The 16,613-nt window shown below is 40.2% G+C and overlaps 1 protein-coding gene across 1 annotated transcript; it reads left to right on the forward strand.

The window, feature by feature from the left end:
- Nucleotides 1–13,087: 13,087 nt before the first annotated feature.
- Nucleotides 13,088–16,197, forward strand: LOC104088876 (protein trichome birefringence-like 33). Its single transcript, XM_009593622.4, has 6 exons — nt 13,088–13,338; nt 14,016–14,229; nt 14,559–14,730; nt 14,834–15,033; nt 15,184–15,339; nt 15,763–16,197. Exons 1-6 carry the CDS (start codon nt 13,143–13,145, stop codon nt 16,100–16,102), a joined length of 1,278 nt encoding a protein of 425 aa, XP_009591917.1. The 5' UTR covers nt 13,088–13,142; the 3' UTR covers nt 16,103–16,197.
- Nucleotides 16,198–16,613: the final 416 nt, after the last annotated feature.

The raw sequence follows: 16,613 nt of genomic DNA on the forward strand, positions 1-16,613 counted from the left end.
GACTATATTCATTATATAGGGTAAAATATGATATGCTACGTGGCCACCCAAAAGAGGGACACATGGAACCTAAGACGGGGATAGCCAAAATCAAAGGCAACGGTCCCGTCTGTCACCAGAAAGAATAACGCTCATAAGGATGCAATAAATACTCTTCGTCTGGTAGCATTTAATGGAAAATATTTCACAGCATTAAGTACGTTGCCCGTTACAAGGAATTTGGCATTTATACTCACCGTTACATCTTCATCAATGGGCCTCATAATTGACATTAAAGAAGGGCACGATCCTAGAACCTCCTTTCCTAGACGTAGCTATAAATAATGAGCTTTGTTATCATTGTAAGGGGACGAATTTTCTGGCAAACTAATACTACAATCTACTCAAAGCTCTAATTAATTTTATCTTCTTATTTTCTATTCTTGTTCTTATTACTGTTGTACCTGGAGGCTTCACTAACAGAGTCTTTATTTCTGTCATTTCGTCTTCCTATCAAGGGTAAGTATTATATATTTCTTTAATTATCTTGTTATTTCATGATCAAATTAATTCACTTATCTAGAAACCACATATAAATTCAATTGTACCATTTTACGGGTAAACAGTTTGGCGCCCACTGTAGGGCCTAGACAGTCGTGCAATTAAGTTGATCCTTGTCTTTTTTACTAACATGTTTTGATTATTTTGTCTTAGAAAAAATAATAAGAAATGGCAGATAACGGTGTTAACAACACGCACAATCCCGAGCTTTGAGGGGATCAACTTGATTTCGAGAACTCAATTAGTGACACCCACAATGAAGGGAATGACACCACGCCGGTGCATGACATAAAATATCCTTGACATGTTCGGGATACAACTCCCGATGATGCTGAGGAGGAATATGTCGTTGACGCGGTAAGGGTCCTACAAGAACAACAAGTGATCATTCTAGGCCACCTTACGCGACAGGATAAGGTTATGACAGAGTTGAAGTAGGTGCTGTCGGGGGCTTCGAATAATGCGAATAGACGAGATCTGGTTCCTCCCGGCTTTCCCGCGAATCAAACAACGCATAGGGTCGACAACAACACCCCGAGGGGCGAAGTTGGCTCCGTTGAGGCTGGGGGAGAGGATCCGGCCACAATAACGAAAACAATCCCTTCAAGAATGAACTCTTACGATTTATGAGGGAAGTGAATGCCCACATGGACCAAATCCCAGTCGCACCATCGGCGCTGAAAGGTCCAGACTCAAAGAAGTATACTCAATTTCCATACAAGCCAAGTACGACACCGGAATTAATCCCGAAGTAGTTCAAAATGCCTGATGTGCCAAAGTATGACAGAACTTCATACCCTCAGGAGAATATCTCCACCTATACAATGGCGGTAAAGGGAAATGATTTAGCTCCTCACAAAATTGAATCTGTTTTTCTAAAAAAATTTGGAAAGACTCTCACGAGGGGAGCCTTGACGTGGTATTCACTATTACCCAAGCATTCCATAGACTCCTTTGAGATGCTCGCAAACTCTTTCATCAAGGATCATGCCGGGGCCATAAAAGTACATACCCGAAAGGCCGACATATTCAGGATTGCACAAGGAGAGTCTGAGTTGCTATGAGAGTTTGTTACCCGATTCCAAAAGGAGAGAATGTTACTCCTGACTGTCCCGGATGAATGGGCGGCTGAAGCATTCACCAAGAGACTGAATCTGAGAAGTTCAGACGCTTCCCAAAAATTGAAGGAAAGCATGCTTGAGTTTCAAGTAACGACTTGGGTGGATGTCCACAACCGGTACGAATCAAAGATAAGGATCGAAGATGATCAGGTTGGCTTTGCATTGTCGACAAAAGGACGGGAAAAGAACATAGAAAAATCAAAAGACAATTTCGACATGGACAGATGGTCTTCGAGGCCGGGTTTTGCCCTACGAACGGATCGAAGGCCACAACAAAGGCTTTTGGTCGGCGGACAAGTTCGCCATCGATAAAAGGACTAATCACGATCGGAGCAATAGATCATTGTGGGATAAAGAAGCGTCAAGGGCACAATATCTGTCCTACCCCAAGTTATCAGAATATAATTTCAATGTCAGTGTAGTGGAGTTAGTGTCAGCCATGAGAAACATCAAAGAAGCACGGTTTCCGAAACCAATGAGATCTGATCCCGGCCAGAGGGATCCCATCTTGTGGTGTGAATATCACAGGATGAATGGCCACCGAACAAGGGACTGCCGACACCTCCGGGAAGAAGTGGCAACACTGTTGAAGACGATATCACTTTCATGGAGGAGGACGTAGATGAATTACTGTTGTCGCACAACGACACACTAGTAGTTTCTTTAAATGTGCTAGATTTTAAGATTAAATCTATTCTAGTGGATCTAGGAAGTTCAGCCAATATCATACAATGGAGAGTATTGGAGCAAGCTAAACTAACTGGAAGTATCATTCCGATCACAAAACTCCTCTCCGTATTCAACCTCGCGAGCATGACAACCCGATGAGAGATTTTATTACCCATAAACGCTGAAGGAGTAATGAAAACAACTCTTTTAGAAGTGGTAGATAGTGATATGGGATATAACATTATTCTGGGAAGGCCGTGGTTGCACGAAATGAAAGTTGTACCATCAACATATCATCAATTTCTGAAGTTTCCAACACCCGAATGAGTTAAGCAGATATGGGGTGACCAACCGGCGGAAAGGGAGATAAAAGCAATTTCGATCTTCAGTAGCAAAGGAAAGGAACACGCGGCATAGCAATTACTTGAACCAGCGCCCACTGCCGAGCTAGATGAAGTCATCCCGGGGAAGAAACGTCGGAATTTTATCAGGTCCCCAGATATTTCCATGTTCCAGAAGAGACGGATGCAACAAAATCTACAGCGGAAGAGCTTGAGCAAATTGCATTGTTCGAAGAATTCATAGAAAGGAATTTCCACTTGGGGGAAGGACTGCATCCCGAGCTCAGGTATGGCTTTATTAAATTTCTTAAATATAATGCCGATTGTTTTGTATAGTTGCATGCGGATATAGATGGTATCCCAATGGAGGTAGCCGTACACAAGTTAAGTTTGGATCCCAACGTACCTACGGTAAGACAAAAGAAATGCCCTATTGCCGAAGCTAGGAATAAATTTGCCAAGGAAGAGGTAACTCGTTACTTAATATCGGTTCGATCCAATAGGTAAAGCATCCGGTCTGGCTAGCTAATGTAGTAGTAGTTCCTAAGAAGAACAATAAATTTCACATGTGTGTAGATTATAAAGATTTGAATAAGGCATGCCCGAAAGACCCATTCCCACTGTCAAACATCGATCAAATGATTGATGCTACGGCCAGGCATGAGTTAATGAGTTTCCTCGATGCTTATTCCGAGTACAATCAAATTAAGATGAACACGGAGGATCAGGAAAGGACTTCATTTATAACGAATTTTGTTACATATTGCTATAATGTGATGCCTTTCTAGTTGAAAAATGCTAGAGCCACTTATCAACGGCTCGTGAATAAGATGTTTGAAAAACAAATAGGAAAAGCTATGGAAGTTTATATAGACGAGATGCTCGTTAAGTCTTTAAATTCGGGTGATCACCTTAAACATCTACAAGAAACGTTTGACATCGTAAGGAGGCATAATATGAAACTTAACCCCGAGAAATACGCGTTCGGGGTCAGCTCTGGTAAGTTTTTGGGATTTCAGGTATTGCAAAAGGGAATTGAGGTAAACCCGGATAAAATCAAGGCCATTGAAGACATCCCGGACCAACTGTCAAGCGTGAAAGAAGTTCAAAGGCTCATGGGGAGATTGGCAGCTTTGAGCAGGTTCATTTCCCTATCATAAGAAAAATGTCACAGTTTCATCACACTGCTCAAAAAGAAAAATAATTTCGAATGGACCTTGGAGTGCCAGCAGGATTTGAAAGATTTGAAAAAGTACTTGTGAAGCCCTCCGATGTTTCCAAACCAAAAGAAGGTGAAATGCTGTTAGTCTACCTCATGGTTTTGAAAGTAGCAGTAAGTGCAATTTTAGTCCGTGAGGATGAAGGTACTCAATCTCCAATTATTACGTTAGTAAAATTTTAACGGGAGCAGAAACTTGCTACTCCCATTTTGAGAAACTGACCTTAACTCTCATAGTCGGCGCTCGGAAGCTGAGGTCCTACTTCCAATGTCACCCGATAGCCGTGGTGACCACTTTCCCTTTGCGGAACATCCTTCACAAACCCGAGCTATCAGGTAGATTGGTCAAATGGGCAGTCGAAATGAGTGAGTTCGACATATAATATAAACCAATGACTGTAATTAAGTCACAAGTCTTGGCCGACTTTGTGGCCGATTTTAGTCTAGGATTGCTGTCTCTGGCAACAAAAGAGGCAGTAATGGTGTCGGGATCGACATCAGGGGTTTGGACCTTATTAAATGACGGAGCTTCTAACGTAAAAGGGTACGGGCATGGTATAGTATTAATAACGCTTTCGGGGGAATCCCTAAGGCAAGCCATTAGAACGGTCCCTTTAACTAACAAAGAAGAAAAGTATGAGGCTTTGATTGCAGGGCTCGAACTGGCCCGAGGACTTGATTCTGAGGTCATCGAAATCAAATGCGAATCACAACTGGTGGTAAATCAGGTCTACGGGATCTTCAAAACTAAAGAGGAGCGCATGCAACAATATGTGGTAAAGGTCTAGGCTCTGTTAGAGCAATTTAGGGAGTGGTCGATTACTCATATCCCGAGGGAGATAACGCAGAAGCGGACGCATTGACTAACCTTGGGATAATCAACAAAAATAAAGGGATCAGAGTCCAGGACGGTAGTACAACTGATGAACTCGGTCCTGGATACAGATAGCTACTATGAGATAAATGCAACTAATTTGGTCCGGGACTGGAGGAATGAAATCATTGATTATCTCGAGCACGGGAAGTTTCCCGAAGACTCCAGAGCATCCCAGGCGCTGTGCGCCAAAGCAACGTGATATAGCTTCAAGAGAGGCCAACTGTATAGAAAATCTTTCCAAGGCTCGCTGGCCTGATGCTTGGGGGGCATCCAAAGCTAACTATGTTATGCGGGAAGTCCACAAAAGGATATGTGGAAATCATTTAGGCGCAGATTCCGTAGTGCTGAAATTGCTAAGGGCAGGATATTATTGGCCCCGCATGGAACAAGATGCTAAAGACTTCGTACAAAAGTTTGATAAGTGCCAACGCTACGCACCACTGGTACATCAACCGACAGATTTGTTGCATTCGGTTCTGTCCCTGTGGACGTTCATGAAATGGGGGATGGACATCGACGGGCCATGGCCGCCGACCCCCATAAAGGTAAGATTTCTTTTGCTTTTGACTGACTATTTTTCTAACTGGGTGGAAGCATGTCCTTATCAGAAGATCGGCGAGCGCGAAGTGGTGGATTTCTTGTGGGAAAATATAATTTGCAAGTTCGGAATACCAAAAGAGACAACATGTGATAATGAGCCACAATTTATCGGTGCAAAAATCACAAAGTTCCTCGAAGATTTAAAAATAAAGAGGATCACATCTTCACCCTACCATCCGAGCGCAAATGGTCAAGCGGTGTCAACGAAAAAAGTGATTATACAAAACCTCAAGAAAATGTTGGAAGCAGCTAAAGGTAATTAGCTCGAGGAATTACCCGGAGTTTTGTGGGCATACCGAACAACGGCCAAATTGAGAATAAGAGAAACTCCATTTTCCCTTGTTTACGGGGCTTAATCTTTAATCCCGGTGGAAGTAGGGGAATCCACCTTGATATATTTCCAAGCAGATGAAGAATCAAACAATGAAGCAATGTTAGTCAACTTGGAACTACTCAATGAGCGCAGAGACATGGCGCATGTAAGAATGGCAGCCCAAAATTAGAGAATGGAGCGGTATTATAATCGAAGAGCCAACCTCTATTATTTCAAAGTTTGAGACTTGGTCCTAAGGAAAGTAACTCAAAGCACCTGGGAGCTCAACGCAGGGAAGCTAGGTCCAACTTGGGAAGGTCCCTACCGGGTATCAACTGTCACCAGGAAAGGTTCGTATGAATTAGAAAACCAAGATGGAGAAAAGTTGCCAAACAACTGGAACGTGGCACACCTAAAAAGATAATATTGCTGATGAACATCACCCAAATTGAAAGTATGTGCTGCACTCTTTTTCCCTTCGTCCAGTTTTTATCCCAATTGGGTTTTTCTGGGACGGTTTTTAATGAGGCAGTAACAGAAATCATACTACGAAGAAAGCTCCAACATCACAAATAAGACCTTTAATAGCAAGGCACACAAGCAAATAACCACCCTGGGATGGTTAGATAATATTTTGCTCTATAGCAAAATTCCCACCGGGAAGCTAAGTTTGTTATTGAGCAAAGGTTACCCGACCATTCACAAGTATAAACCATTAGAGGGTTGTTAGATAGTCCTTCGCTCGATAACATGAATTTCTGAGGGGAAGTAAAGTTTGTTACCGAGTTAAGGATTACCTAGCAATTTATTAGTGGGATCCTCAAAGGTATAAGGCTTCTAGTATTCCAATTCGCATTAGAACACTGGGGGGGAGGGGGGGGGGCGATATGAGGATACGACAACAAATGAATGCCACGCCGACCGATAATCGAAAATCGGAAACATAGTTGTATCATCGGGACCGGGGACTACGTGACCAACCCCGTAGAAATAAGTTGTACAAGTTAGCCACAAGTAATGGCAATTTCTTTTTTCAGCATAACAAATGCTTATGTACTTTTAAAACATAGAAGGAATAAAATGAAGTCCTTTTATTTTTATCTTGTTTCTTGTCTAAACGATGAATTAACTTTGTCATTTGAAAGTTAAACAAGTACTTCAAATGATAGTGTTGTAATGAACATGAGACGTCCTCTTCAAGAGCACCGTAAATATAAGATGGCCCTCTCTTATAAAAACCTTCACGTTAAAGGGTTGATTTCGAAAGAACTCATGCTAAGAATCAAAATGCTTTAGGAAAAAATACACCCAAGGCTTCACATAATAAGACGCAAACAGTAAAACTTGCGCAAAACTCTTAAGCAAAAAGAAGAGAATGCAAAGATTAAAACTTGCATAAATGTTCAAATGAAGGAAAGACTAAAACAATAATTGAGCAAAAAGATGTTTTTATTAAAATGCCAAAATGGCACAGATACAAGAATTGGAAAATGAAATGAAAAGCTAAACTGCAGCATCTCCGGAACCCGGAGGAAGAGAAGTGTCTGTGCCCCCAATGGAAGTGGATAGATCCCCCGATGGCTCAACATTTTGGCCTTCGCCAGTTCAGCCTTCAACATCTTCGTCTTCCGCTTTATCTTTAGTTCCCGAAGTTTCAGAACCGGAAGCAGCAGGCTCTGCCGGCAGACCATTTTTGGCGACCAACTCAAGTTCACGGGCCTTAGCAGTTTCAACATCAAAGTCGATGATACCAACTTTGGCCTTTTCCAAGGTTTTTCTCTTCATGTTGTACATAGCATAAGTCTTCTCAACAACGAGGGAAGATGCTTGGCGCTTAAGTTCTTCTTTGAGTTGGGTTACCTCGGCAGAAAGGCTTTCTGAGGTGGATCTAACAAATCTGAGGCTAACATCAAGGTCGCGGACAATTGAACCAAAGAGCCTATTATGCTCGATGTATTTCCTATACTTCTCCTCCAACTGAGTATGTTTCATCCCCATAGCAGCAAGTTCTTCAGTTTTGGAGTTCAAGCTTCCTCTAAGTTAGTCAATCTTTCAGCGGAGGCAGCCTCACGATTGGATGCAGTAAGAACGACCTTATGAACTTCAATACATTTGGCCTTAACCTCTTCAAATTGAACCCTCAACGAGGCAATATCTCGGCTAAGGGTCTATCTTTCTTGCTAGCTTTGCTGCAAACAGCCTCCAATACAATGACCTTTTGGAGGCGAGCGACACTTTGCTCACGCTCTTCCAAAAGCTGATCCCATGCGGAGGTAATTTCTTCCTTCTCACAAATCAACCTCTGAAGACCCACAGAAGCAAGAAAGTTGGCCTACATAGCAAGAAAGGCAAAATTCAGGATATGTTCAGGAAAAAATAGAAGAAATAACAAATGAAGAAAGGAATGTACCGTTGCGGCGTTGGGCATGGAGTTGTTCAAAAAACACTCTCCCGAGAGTGCCTGAATCTTTTCCCACTCTTTCTCTGAAGCCAAAGGCTTCAGATAATTATCAAGCTCCACCGGCTGGGATAACAAGTTGTATCCGGTAGAGACCGAAAGAGTAAAATTCCTCCTCCTTTGTGGATCTTCAAAAGCGGTACCATAATTTTGCCCCAAATTCCCATGAACAGGGGACTGGAGGAAAAGGAACACCTTCTTTGTGGTCAAGTGCGACCGGTGAAGATAATGTAGCATTTGCTGGTGGAAGAGTGAATGAAGGTGGAAATGATGTAGCAGTTGCTGGTGTTGGTGAAGATGAAGTTGAAGAGTGAGAAGCAGCTGCAACAAACATAGTGTTGGTTGTTGGTTGCTCATCAGCCGAGGACGGAAGGGAAACCCAGTACTCACCCCCAAAATGCCGGGCGCAACGACTGGGACACGGAAATGGGAGTTGGCATTTCCCACCATATCATATTCCCCCTAGAGCACCGAGACATCATCCTCAGATGGTGTAACTAATGTATTATATTGAGTTGATGAGGATTGTCTCCTTCTATGTAGAGAAGCATCCCCATCACTATCCTCTCAATCATCGTCGATCATCATAGTGTCTATGACCGGCCCACGAGGAGGGCTAATTAACACAACTACCAAAGATGACTCGGGGGCAACAATCTTCACCCTCTTATTATTTTTCCCGGTTGCGGAGGAGCGTCTTCTTTTTGGTTGTTTGTCTTTCGGTCGGAGACTCCGTAAAGAAACACTTATGCCCGAAGCAAGCCCGGAGACACCTGTTCTAGTAAGTGCCTCCTGAAGCAGCCTTGCCGCGTCAGCAGGATCAGCCAAAACATCCTCCTCGGGGACAACAACAGTGCCCGCGGGTAGACCTGATTTCAGAGAAAAGATATAGGGGGTTAATAAACTTCTTCACATAAGAGATTGAGACAAGGTGAGTCTGAGTTACTATGGTTTTTGGCCTTCCACCCGTATTTAAGGGCCATTTCTTTCCATGTGTGGATTTCGGGCGTAGTGGCATCCAAGATCTTGTGGACCCACTGGTCCAAGCCTTCAACCGTCAGTGGGACCCATCGAGTTGCTGAAACAAACGGAAGATGGAGGATCAATATGAGTATAAAAGAATATATAATAAAATAAATATTAAAGAAGGAGCTTACGAGTGCGGTTCCATGCTTTCGGAAAGGATGAAGTCATTTCCGGAATGATATCGTTGGTGGAAACTACAACAAACTGTTCCATCCACCCACAGTCGTTGTCATTATCCATACTAGATAACAGAGCATGGTGGCCACATTTGTTGGAATTTATCATCCCCCCACGGAAGAATTTGGGGGAATAAAAATTCATCACATGAGCTAAAGATAGCTCCTCTCCCGTCTCTTGGCACAAGCACCGAAGACAGGAAATCGTCCTCCATACAGAAAGACTTGTGCCAAACATACCTGATAGCGGAGGCAGAACTCCGGAATATTGGAGTCAAGTTCTCCACTCAAAGAGAACACACCCAAAGTAAATGGATACTTGTAAAAATATGTACAACTCTCCTTGGGAAGGGTCACTCGCTCCGATAGATCAGGCGCATAGCTGGAGTAAGGAATTGTCCACCTCATCACCCCGAAGAGCAGTGGCTCTGTTGTTTTGCACGCCTACAGAGAGAGAGGCCCACTCCGTAATATTGGAGTCAAGTTCTCCACTCAAAGAGAACACACCCAAAGTAAATGGATACTTGTAAAAATATGTACAACTCTCCTTGGGAAGGGTCACTCGCTCCGATAGATCAGGCGCATAGCTGGAGTAAGGAATTGTCCACCTCATCACCCCGAAGAGCAGTGGCTCTGTTGTTTTGCACGCCTACAGAGAGAGAGGCCCACTGGATCTATCCAAATTCGAAGCCCATCAAAGACTCTCCTACATAAAAGGATCTGAGTCCATCCAAATGATATTAAGAAAAATCCTATTCGATCTTTTTGTTCTTTAATCTTGGCCAATTCAAGTTGATCCAAGGCTCTTGTCGAGTTGGCTTAAGCCCGAATCCATCCTTACAGAAGAAGGACGGGATATCGGCTACGAGAAAGAGTCCTTGTAGTTCACCTCCGCCTCCCGACGCTGCTGACCCCTACCGGGACCTTTGCCTCCCGGACTTCATATTCATCATTTTTGAAAGCGAGGGGAAGGGATCTCTTTTCATCCGGGAACCACATGATGATCCACAAGAAAGGTGGCAGGATTCGAACCTATGGTCCGCTTTCATGTGTCTTAGTTGTTGGTAGAGAAGAAAACCCGCCTGAAAACATGATTAAACCGACTAGCGGCACTTTCGAGATGCCACCTTTTTTATAAATATAAAAAAGTCTGCTTTAATAAAGTAGCTCGGGGGAACCTTAAGAAAAGACATCGGGGCGAAGGTATGAAGGTACGGCAATGCAGCCCAGTCTGGTCTGAGGAGGAGTGGGATTGTGAAAGCTGCAGCAAAGGGAAAGGTCTTTTTGGCTTGACCAAGAAGTCTTATGTCCTCCGAGTTGCACGACGTTTTAACCGAAAGAACTTCTTGCGCAATTCATAACTTAAAAAAGCTATAAACAAAGTACCAAAGTGGTTGCGGGAAGTAAGAAGTTGATCCTTGTTTGGTCATAAGGATAATAGTTCTTCTTAGGTCAGGGGCGGCCGGGTTAGCACCCCTCGTCGCCTCTATACCCGAAACAGATGTGCTGTGCTACCCAGCGCCTAACCTTGTCTCCCCTACTCTTCTTCTGGTTGTGCCATTACCAATCGCGGGTAACCCCCAGTTTTTAATATCCAAATCATGACAATGGTAGTCTTGCTTCAAAACTGGAATACTGGAAGAACGGATGGAAGAAGGATATCTTCCAACAACCCATGTGCGAGGAAGAGCCGAAGGGAATTTCTCTTCGAAGTATTTTGTTGTAATAAGACTTCTAGGAATGATGGAATCCACCGTTGGAGGAGCAGCATCCCCGGCTTTGTTCTTGCCCTTTGAAGAGATAACGTTCTTTGAAGAAGAAGACATTTGGATAAAAGAAAAGTTTTTTTTTATTTGAAGGGAGTTAAAGAAAGGTTTATTAACAACAAGAAAGGTTTTAGAATACTTGGAAAATTACGGAGTATAAAGGGAGAAGGTTGATGCGTATAAGTAAAAGTTTTGGAGGCTAAATTCATGGCCATGATTATCTCGATAATCAGCAAAAGTTGTGCTGAATCGTGGGATGACGCGTGTTCAGGGCATTAAATACGGAGAGACTTGCGTCTAATCAACCGTCACAAGCTTTCAGAGGGGATCATAGTAATTCCTTCCAAAAGAGTGTTTCTACCAACTTCCCGATGACACATAGTTATGTCACTGAAAAGCTTGGGGACTATCTGTATAGGGTAAAATATGCTATGCTACGTGGCCGCCAAAAAGAGGGACACATGGAACCTAAGACGGAGGATAGCCAAAACCAAAAGCAACGGTCCCGTCTGTCATCGGAAAGAATAACGCTCATAAGGATGCAATAAATACTCTTCGCCCGGTGGTATTTAATAGAGAATATTCCACAGCATTAAGTACGTTGTCCGTTATAAGGAATTTGACATTTATGCTCAGCGTTACATCTTCATCAATGACCCTCATAATTGACATTAAAGAAGGGCACGATCCTAAGACCTCATTTCCTAGACGTAGCTATAAATAGTGAGCTCTGTTATCATTGTAAGGGGATAAATTTTCTTGCAAACTAATACTACAATCTACTCAAAGCTCTAATCAATTTTATCTTCTAATTTTCTATTCTTGTTCTTATTATTGTTGCGCCCGGAGGCTTCACTACAGAGTCTTTATTTCTGTCATTTCGTCTTCCTATCAAGGCTAAGTGTTATATATTTCTTCAATTATCTTGTTATTTCAGGATCGAATTAATTCACTTGTTCAGAAACCACGTATAAATTAAACTGTATCATTTTACGGGTAAACATTCATAATGCTCATCATTTAATAGGCCATTAGAGGAATGAACTCATTCTCTGTTTTAAAAGGCGTTTCTGGGGTGAGTCTCGGGGCGATCCCCGGGGTGAGACGTACCAAAAACGCCCCGGGGCGATGGTGTGGGGCGAAAGTCTCAAAAGGCATATGCCCCGCAATTTGGGGCGTACGCCCGGGCGTTCATGGCGCGTTTTTTTTAGTAAGGAGTAAGCCCCAGAGACTTTTTCAAATTAAAACAAAATTTGTTGAACTTGTCTTTCATATACTACCCAAATTCTCAAAAGTCAGTTTGGTAATTATTCAAAAGGTTTAAAAAGGAACTCAAAAGTATTAAAAGTAAAGACCCTTTTTATTGATTTAAGCCCTAATTCATGATTTTCTCAATTTTTTATCTTGTCCGCTAGTCTGCTAATATCTCCCAAAAGCAACGAATATTTAATTTTTTTTACAAATATAAAGAGAACTACATTTTTCTTCATAGCAACAAATTTAAAGTTTAAATTGCAGGTTAATCATCCTTTTTGTTCCTCCATATAGAAAACTTTATTCTTTTAGACTCAAATTACTTGTGCTTGTAAGTAACGTATAATAGATTGTTTTGATTAGTTTTTTGTGGGGATGGAGCACACATATATATAGTTTTCTTCAATTTTTATGCAATTTTACATGTTTATAAATATTAACTGTCATTATATTATTTTATAAAATATTAAAAATTAAATACTTATGGGGCTTACGCCCCGCGCCTCGGGGCTTACGCCCCACTGAGGCATATGTAAAACGCTCCGCCTTACGCCCACGGCTTTTAAAACACTGGACTCATTGACATATTTTTCATATTGCCTTCAAATGTAATGTAATAATAATAGTAAGAATTTAGCAACGAGAATAGATACAAATAATCCAAAATAATTAATGATGAAATTAGCTGGAAATAAATTTATTTCCTTCAATTATTTCTATACGTGACCTCTATATTTTCCTGTATTTATTAACCCAATGAATAATAGAAGGCTTCAAAGGAAATGGAGTCACCTCCAAATTCTTCTCCTTTTCCCTCTTCTATTCTCAAAAAAGTTCGTCTTTCTCCATTTCTGTTAATATTATTACCCTTTATTGTTCTTGTCATTATTCTCTACAGAGAAGAATTCACGAGTAGCATTTTTGTTCAGCTTGACTTTAGAGTTTCCAGCCAACAACACAATTCTACCTCAAGAATAAGTGAGTAATTCTAATGAATTTGCACTTTTTGTTTCACTTTTGATTAATTTATTTAATTTTCGGACGAATTGATTATGCATGTTTGTCCAAGATAAAAGAACAGTTTTGTTTGTTTATCCAAACATGAACATATAACAAATTAAACCAATCAAAGCACAAATAATATCTCTAAGAGTTAGAATCAGTGGGTTACAATGTGTATAATCTTATTATACGTATATATTTTAATTTCTTGTAATCGAGAATCAATGTTAGTTATTACTGCTTTCTTTTTTTATCAGCTTACACACTATCCTCCTCAAATCTCACTTGTGAGATTACACTTGATTTTTTGTTATTGTTGTTGTTGTTATATGTACATATAGTTCAAACTGAAAGCAAAAGGTTCGCTTGAACTCACTGAACCCGTCCTAAATCCACGTCTGTTTGCTAATATGCGATAAAAAGAAAATTCCAAAAAATTAAATTCTTAAAACTAAATCGAAACACTCACAAAAAGAAGGAAAAAAACCAAAAAAATCCAAATAAAAAACTATTTTTTTTGTGCACATCTTTTTGATTTACACGCATGAAGTTGGGTTAAAATTAACTGTATTTTTAATTTTTTTTTCTCTCCCGCATTTTTACTTGTATAAGTATTTTATATTTACGATGAAATTTATGAAAATTGTTGGCAGAGAAGAGCAAAGAAAAGTTACCATTTGCAATAGGAGAGACACAGGAAGGATGCGATATTTTCAGTGGAAAATGGGTTTGGGACGAGAAAAAGCCTTTGTATGAAGAATCAGAGTGTCCGTACATAACGCCACAATTGACTTGTCAAGCAAATGGCAGGCCAGATAAAGACTATCAACATTGGAGATGGCAACCTCATGGTTGCTCTCTCCCGAGGTAAAATTCTTTTATACTGTCAGTAAATATATAAGATGGATTATATTAAGAATCCATTAGACCATTTTCTAGAGTTTTCATTTCTTTGACATCAGTGTAGTTACTTACTGATCATTAATCGGCATAATTAAAAAGATGTTGGACCTAACTCAATCCTAAAAGTTAATTCATTAGGTGAAGATTATCCAAGACTATATAAGAAGATCCATTTTTAAAATCTCCTATCGATGTGAGATCTAACACCCCGTACGTCTAGGACTGGACATTTAGAATATACTTGGTTTTTCTCCTTATGATTTATGACGCCTTGATTAACCTTAAAATGGCAGTTTCAATGCGACATTATTGCTGGAAACACTTCGGGGGAAGAGGATGTTGTTCGTAGGCGATTCCTTGAATAGAGGACAACATCATTCTTTGATTTGTCTTGTCAATGGACTCATTCCAGAGAATGCTAAATCCATGGAAACTGTTGGTAATTTTGATGTTTTTACCTTTAAGGTGATCATCACTTGCAATTTTTGAGCTTACACATTACAATTCTGTTAATTTAGTTGCATTGATTTAATAATACTAATATAAGTTAGAATATTTGAATTTCCAGAATTATAATGCAACAATTGAGTTCTACTGGGCACCGTTTCTGCTGGAATCAAATGCTGATGATGCAGTTAAACATAGAATCTATAAAAGAGTTGTTCGAAATGGTTCAATTGATGTACATGGGAAATATTGGAAAGGGGCTGATATAATTGTGTTCAATACTTACCTTTGGTGGAGGAGTGGCTACCATTTTAATATTTCGTAATTTCCTAAGCTCTATTGATAATTTATTCATTTTTATTGCTTTTTATTTGTGACAAATCCAACCCTTGGGTCACGAATTATTTCAGAACTTATTCTTTCAACTCAAAACGTATAATATTTAAATTCTGAATCTCTTACTGTTTCCAGGAAAGGGTCTTTTGATGACGTAAAAAATATAGTGGAGGTATCCACAGAGGATGTGTATCGCATGACAATGAAGAGTATGTTGAGATGGATTAAAGAGAATATGGATTTAAAGAAAACCAGAGTCTTTTTCACTAGCATGTCACCTTCTCATGAAAAGTGAGTAAAACAATAACCTCTTTTTTCCCCTTCCCTTCCTTAAAATGAATATTCTCATCTCTTTCCCTTGTTGCATAGTGCATATTTACTTTAACAAAAAAGGAAAAATATTAGACCAACAAAAGAAAAAAAAATACTTTAAAGCGTATTGAACAATATTTGTTTGAAATAAAACCAAAATTATTTGAAGTTTGAAGTTGAAAAAGAGTATTTCGAATTACTGGTCAGGATTTTACCAGGTCTACATATATAATTTTGGGGCATTGGATCGTGAGAGTTGACCGATTTTTCTTGTTTTAAAAAAGAACTACTGATCCACATTTCTCTGAGTAGTACTTTTTAATATGTTCAATTAACTTTTTATAATTTGGGTTTGCATTATTCCTACTGAGAAAAAATAAGTGTCTATTCTTTGATTGGCAGGAGCACAGAATGGGGAGGCGAAGCAAATAAGAATTGTTTCAATGAAACTAAAATGATAGATGATCCAAATTACTGGGGATCAGATAGTAGAAAAAGCATAATGCAAGTGATTGGTGAAGAATTTGGTAAATCCAAAGTGCCCATCTCATTTCTCAACATTACACAGCTCTCAAGTTACAGAAGAGATGCACATACATCAATTTACAAGAAGCAATGGAATCCATTAACACCAGAGCAACTAGCAAATCCATTTAGCTATGCTGATTGTTTCCATTGGTGTTTGCCTGGACTTCCAGATACTTGGAATGAGCTTTTATTCGCCAAGCTTTTCTATCCTTGAGATTTTGTAGATGATTGAAGCCTATCGCGCGTATTATGTAATGTATTCAAGATTTGATTCATGTGGGATAAGGAGAGTGATGTTTTGTACTTCAATACCACGCAAGAGGGAGGTGATTTATGTGATGTCCAATTTTTTGCGTACACGGATTATAGAAGAACCCAGTTCTTCTATGTGTTCCTTATACTACTGTTGCGGAATAATAAATGCGGAAAGTAAAGAACACAAGTATTTTTACGTGGAAAACACCTGGCTCAAAAAGTGAAAAAACTACGACCTACTACCAAGTAGGATTTTTTCTAACATTTCACTAAATCACTAAGCCAAAAACAATATTTACAAAATTTTGTAAACCTAAGGATTACCTCTGACCCTTTGTGGCAACCAGCCTCTAGCTGATGACAAACTCTAGGCTTTTCATAAGCATAAGCCTTGTTTCAACTCAGCTCAACATCAACACAATATTAGAACACATTCTATTTTAAAGTCACAAATTATCAAGGACCAGGTT

Source organism: Nicotiana tomentosiformis, chromosome 5, assembly GCF_000390325.3.
Source record: "Nicotiana tomentosiformis chromosome 5, ASM39032v3, whole genome shotgun sequence".
NCBI classification, from domain to species: Eukaryota; Viridiplantae; Streptophyta; class Magnoliopsida; order Solanales; family Solanaceae; genus Nicotiana; species Nicotiana tomentosiformis.

Excerpts from the sequence above, each read along its gene's own strand:
- LOC104088876 (XM_009593622.4), top strand. The coding sequence starts at position 13,143 with ATGGAGTCACCTCCAAATTCTTCTCCTTTTCCCTCTTCTATTCTCAAA. Across the intron at positions 13,339-14,015 it reads CAATTCTACCTCAAGAATAA|AGAAGAGCAAAGAAAAGTTA; the intron begins GTGAGTAATTCT and ends AATTGTTGGCAG. Across the intron at positions 15,340-15,762 it reads ATGTCACCTTCTCATGAAAA|GAGCACAGAATGGGGAGGCG; the intron begins GTGAGTAAAACA and ends TTTGATTGGCAG.